At 39.3% G+C, this 5576-nt stretch overlaps 2 protein-coding genes across 2 annotated transcripts in view; one reads left to right on the forward strand and one right to left on the reverse strand.

The window, feature by feature from the left end:
* Positions 1-1227: 1227 nt before the first annotated feature.
* Positions 1228-4731, reverse strand: LOC311072689 (uncharacterized protein). The gene has a single exon (XM_084097877.1). It carries the CDS (start codon positions 4335-4337, stop codon positions 3783-3785), a length of 555 nt encoding a protein of 184 aa, XP_083954003.1. The 5' UTR covers positions 4338-4731; the 3' UTR covers positions 1228-3782.
* The window catches only part of plcb2 (phospholipase C, beta 2), a 63843-nt gene continuing 62990 nt past the window's right edge, over positions 4724-5576 (forward strand). Inside the window, exon 1 of the mRNA XM_084097875.1 lies at positions 4724-4831. The gene's annotated coding sequence lies outside the window, so the exon portion shown is untranslated. The remainder of the gene's footprint in view (positions 4832-5576) is intronic.

A 5576-nucleotide genomic window follows, 5' to 3' on the forward strand; every position in this document is an offset into this window, starting at 1 on the left:
CTCATTAAATATGCCCTTGTGTCCGAGCTGCACCAATCACATCAGGTTATCTGATATAGGCGGGCCAGAGACGAGCTAAAGATGACGACAGCGCTGTGACGTCAAAGTCATTAGTAAACATTGCAAGATGGCTGTGGATGAACACCGGTTGTTTGAAACGGTTTTGGCCGCTAAAATGAACGAGTTAGACTTGGCTTTTTATCTAAAAGAGGAACAGAAGACGGCGCTCGAATCGTTCCTTTGCAAGAAGGCCGTTTTTGCTGTTTTGCTGACCGGATACGGTAGCTAAGTAGCTAAGCGATAACACTTATCCAATTGCGTGCAGTGAGATTTTCAAATGCATGCTTGGTGCCGCCCCTCGAGCTGGCCGATTTTCATTAGTCGACGCCAATCCATTAATCTTTCAGATTTGGGTCCGGATTTCCAGGCTAAAGATTTCTCTCAAAATTCACACTTCATTTATGCTGTTTTATCTTACCAAGGGTTTCAGCACAGACACTAACATTATGGACAATTGCAGAGCTTTTTATAGTAAAACCAAGACTTTTCAGCCCTATGGTGCTTATCCCACCAGTTATTCTAGAAATGGGACAGAAAGCCTCGCAAAATCCACTTAGTTCCAGTGCCAGAAATAAGTGTTGATTCGGCCCGGTCCTGCCGGAGTCTTTCCTCGTCTCCTGGCAGTGCTCGTGCTGCAGTGCGGTGGAAAATGGCTCCCAGGTCTCTCGGCACACATTAGATTATATCATGTGCACCTGCAGCTGTGAACTCAGACGCCGTGATGAAGCCGGTCCCGAGCGCTGATGGGAAATGAGGATCAGTAATGGATGGGCTGGGTTACAGCACTCTTCAGCAACACTTGTCTCTCGGCTTGATTAATAATGCATTTCTGTCCGTTCTGACTGATGATCATTGAAAAGCCCATTATGAACCTTTAACATAATCCTCCACTTTCTCTCAAACACAAGCTTTGACTGGTTCTCGAAGGATTTTGCTTCGGGATGCAGACCAAACACAACATTGTTTATCATACAAAAGTGCCTAAAATGTCCTTGAAATCAAACTGGAGGATTATTAATAGTGGCATGAACTGATTGAGATAAATATGCAATATTAATAACATTATGAATGCACAAAGAACATGAGAAGATTTAGCAGACTACAGACATTGGGTTAATTTTGTATTAGGAAATATAGAATTTGACTGGAAACATGACTTTTGGCATCAATAAAAGATTTATTTGGCTAAGCAGCTATACATGATTTTAAGGTTAGTTGTGTTTAGTTATTTGCATTGAACATCGATTTGAGAACCACTGATTTAACTTGCATGCATGCCGTTAAATCTTTGGTTTGTATTCGTACTTGTATGAAACATTTCAACTGATAATATGCATATGTGCTTCTTTTTGAGTAGCACATTTTAAATCTAATAAAAAACTTGTCATTTTGATAAAGACTTTCAAGAAATATTACAATTTTACATTTTTGAAGAAAATGCATGGTGATTTGTCCATGCAAAACACACTGTCAATGATGCTTTATGGTTGCTAGGGTGTAAGTAAAATGACATTTGGAAAAATCATCTGATCTCTAGATGTGGCTCATCGTCTGTCTGAGGGATTTTTTCACCTGTTTTACGCACACACTCGACTTCAATAGTGCTGGAGGTTTCATCACATGACTATCAGCAGTTCTAGTGAGGACTGATTTGGTAAACAAGTCTAATAATTGGATCTCAAGGGGGTTTGCACACTAAAAACTGACATTTTAACTAGTCAAGTCAACATTGATTTGTTCCCACAGCTGCTGAATCAATTGTCTTCAGTCACAGGACGAATCAAAGAAAGTTCAAAACACCTTGTTTACAGGAAACAGCGGCTTAATAATAAAAAAAGCAGATTTTTACTTGTAGTTGTGCATAATTTACTGTTATTACTATAGTAACTACATGTAATGTCACCTTAAAATAACATGTTACCAAAAACTCTACTTGCAGTTTCATTAATAATAACAATAATGAAATAAAAGTGTACTTAAAGAGAGTTCATTTTCATGACTGTTCACTTTTAAAAGTTTTACTTTAATGTACATTTAAAATTATTGTTTTATCATGCTTTAAAGAAGCACGCTTATTTTGATGTGCTAACTTTAATACTAAAGCACACGTAGTGTTTTTCAAAATTACATTTAAAGGTTTTAAATTGCAACTTCATTACAAGCATGTAATTGTAACTATATTTAAATACATGACATACAAGTTTTAATAGAAATTACGTAAAAGTATATATTAGTTTACCATAAACGCTTGAAGGAGTAAACTTTAAGACATTCTGAAATTGCATAAAAAGCCCTTTTCAAGTTCAAATAATTGCATTTAATATAAATTTTAACTATAATACATTTTCATTTAATTGCAAATAACGTGCAATTAAGTGTCCGAAAACATAACATTCAGTTTGCACTTAAGCATATATTATTCCTGTAATATGATTTCTAAAAGTGATGCTTTTTCTCAAGGGAACTGCTGTAAACACACTAAAAAACCTCCTAGCAGCCGCAGAGCAACATCTTATCGTGGTGCTTAGTTTTCTCATTTGTGCAGGTGTTTTTCCAGAAGATGCGCAGGATTAATGTGGTTTGGTGTTCCAGTTGCACAGGTATTTTCCAGCATGTGCTGTAACAGGTCATGGAGCTGCCGCTGAAAATAGAGCAGGATTGTGTAATCCTCCAGAACTGTAAGACAATCGATAAGCCTTGACAGTAGAGAGAGGAAGAAGCTCTACTAAACATGCATAGATCAATAGATGAGACTCTGAACAAGCACAAGTGTTAGAGACCGATGATAAATAGACGGATGGGACTTTGTGTGTGGGTCACTACGAGGCCAGAAGACACTAGACACTGAAAATGAGTTGTTTTTGACCTGAATACAACCAGTAAATTCTCTATTATGAATATGAATCATGCATACACACTAGTCCTGGTCTAATCTGCTCAAGGGTCAACAAAACACATTGATTTTAATATCTGATTACAGGTTAATCCAGGATTAAACAGTGTGCTCACCTTGACTAAACTGTCATTTGATTATGAGTGTTATAATCTAGTGAAAATGATTGATGTGCTGCCCAGTTTTGCCCAACAGAAGTGCATGTGAACCCCTCATCCAATCTATAACGAAGGAAATGAGTGTTTGTACTTTTACAAGGGAGTTTATTTACCATTATGGTGATGTATTCTACACCTATGGTATACATTATTTGCTGTAAAAATGATCGAGTGATGCGAAATGTTTCCAGAGCATGTATGTACATTACTAAACAGTACATTTACATGGATATTATTTGCACATACCTGAGCATCGACACAGGTTCCTCTAAACATACGAATCCTTATTAATTGGTTAAAAGGTAATTCATGCAAGCTTTTAAGGTTGTTATTTTAAAAGCTTGAACCCTTCCCGACCCCATAAACATGGCTGTTCAAATCAAGGCATTGCGCGCGATGGACAGTCTCCGGTTCGGATGAATGATTCCTATACAATTGAATGACAGGCCAGCCGGTGATTTTTGGACTATACGCTCCGAGGATATAAAGTTAAAGCCCATTACACTGCAAACGTCCACCAAGGAGATGCCGAGTATTAAGGCGAAACGAAAAGGACAGATTATATTTGATCGTAGTTAGCCTCTGCTATAAGCGTGTGTCCGACAGTCAGTCCGCGCTCCCGGCCTCCTCCAGCGTCCTCCTGTCCAACATCTCAAGTCCCAAGGCTTCTCTTAGTTCTTTTTGTGCTTGTTATCCGTATCAGACACTAACTGAGTTTGTGTTCGCCCTCCAAGCCCGTCCTCGTCCCTGCGCGTGTCCGGGTGCGCATCTCCGCCGGCGTGGGTCTGGAGGTGATCTCTCCGGGAAGACCGTGTTCCTGCAGCTTCAGAGCTCTCTGAGGGCATGGTGTATCTGTAGAAATCCCCGGACTGGGACTGCGCACTTTTGGAAAGCGACCTTGCTGTCCGGTTGAAGCCGGTGATGTTTGAATGGTTCTGATCCCCGGTCGCGCTGCTGTTGCTCTGCGGGACGATGGTGGTCGCGGAGATGCTGCTGTAGCTGATACTGGATGTAGTAGAGTTGAGTTTTGCACTATTGCTAAGGTCTCCGGCGGGTTTCCATATGAGACTGTAGTAAATGGCCAGGATGATCGCAGCCAGAGACACGGATAACACATAAGCGAACACGGTGGCCAGTCTTACCCACTTCTTATTGGTTTTTGCAGCCATCTTTGCCTTCTTGTCGCCCGTGTAAGTTGCAGGTTTGCCCCTCTCCATGTTGGGCATGTAGTCTCTGTCCCGATTGACCCGGTTTTTTCCTCGATGCTCCACGATCCCGTCCGTCTTGAAGGCTCTTGAGGATCAGACCCTTTAAAACCCGTCAGTTGCGGTTAAATCGATTGAGTTTCGTCCATGGCGCTTGAAATGTCTCAGAAATCCATCAGGATCATGTTGCACCTCGATGTGGATGTGGATGTTGATGCTGATGATGATGATGATGCTTCTGGTGTTTTCCAGCATCCACTGCAGCTTTCCCCCCAAAGACAGAGATGTTTCTGATCAAAATATCATGGGATGGATTAGAGAGGCTTGGAAATGATGAGACGGATCATAGGCTACTGTATGAGTGTGTTATTCAACTGAAGAAGAAGAGGCTTCATCAGCTAAAAATACAGGAGAGGAGGATGAGGAGGAGGAGGAGGAGGAGGAGACTCTTAAAGGACCAGCCGAGACTGAAGAGAGAAAACACATGAACATGATGATCATCACTTCAAGATCTGGTAACACTAAAAATATATTATATAATGCTTAACGGGTCTGTCTAATTTACATTATATAATGTAATTAATAATACTAATGTTACTAATTATGCATTATATATGTGTGTGTGTGTGTGTGTGTGTGTGTGTGTGGTTATGGGTAACATTTTCAACTGGTTTTAGACAATATTAGCCTGTATTATACAAATATTATATCAAAAATATAATTTAATATTTTAACTGTATCAACCTAAATGCATTAATGTAAAATTATAATAAGAAATACAGTCATAATTAAATTACATAAAGATATTTTTCATATAAATTAGAACATATATTGAAATTTCTATATTAAATGTAGTGTTCTATTAGTGCTGTCAAATCGATTAATCGCATCTAACATAAAAGTTTGTACTTATATAGTGTGTGTGTGTATACAGTTGTGTTCAGAATTTTTTGCACCCTTGGTAAATATGATCAAAGATGGCTGTAAAAATAAGTCTGCATTGTTTATTCTTTTGATTTTTCATTCAAATAATTCTCAAAAACCGAACCTTTCATTTAAGTAAAATAATTGGGGGGGGGGGTGAACGCCAGCAGAGGGCACTCTAACCGCTTACTCTACCCACTTTCATGAACTCTATTTCCCATAGTGCTTTGTTTGTCATCAATGTAATGAAGTGCAGCTGTTCCTCATCACCTCTCTTTGTCTCTCTGCCTATGTTCAGTTGTTAGTATCGTCATGAAGTTTTGTCTAGTCTAGACA

Source organism: Abramis brama, assembly GCF_963993115.1.
Source record: "Abramis brama genome assembly, chromosome: 21".
NCBI classification, from domain to species: domain Eukaryota; kingdom Metazoa; phylum Chordata; class Actinopteri; order Cypriniformes; family Leuciscidae; genus Abramis; species Abramis brama.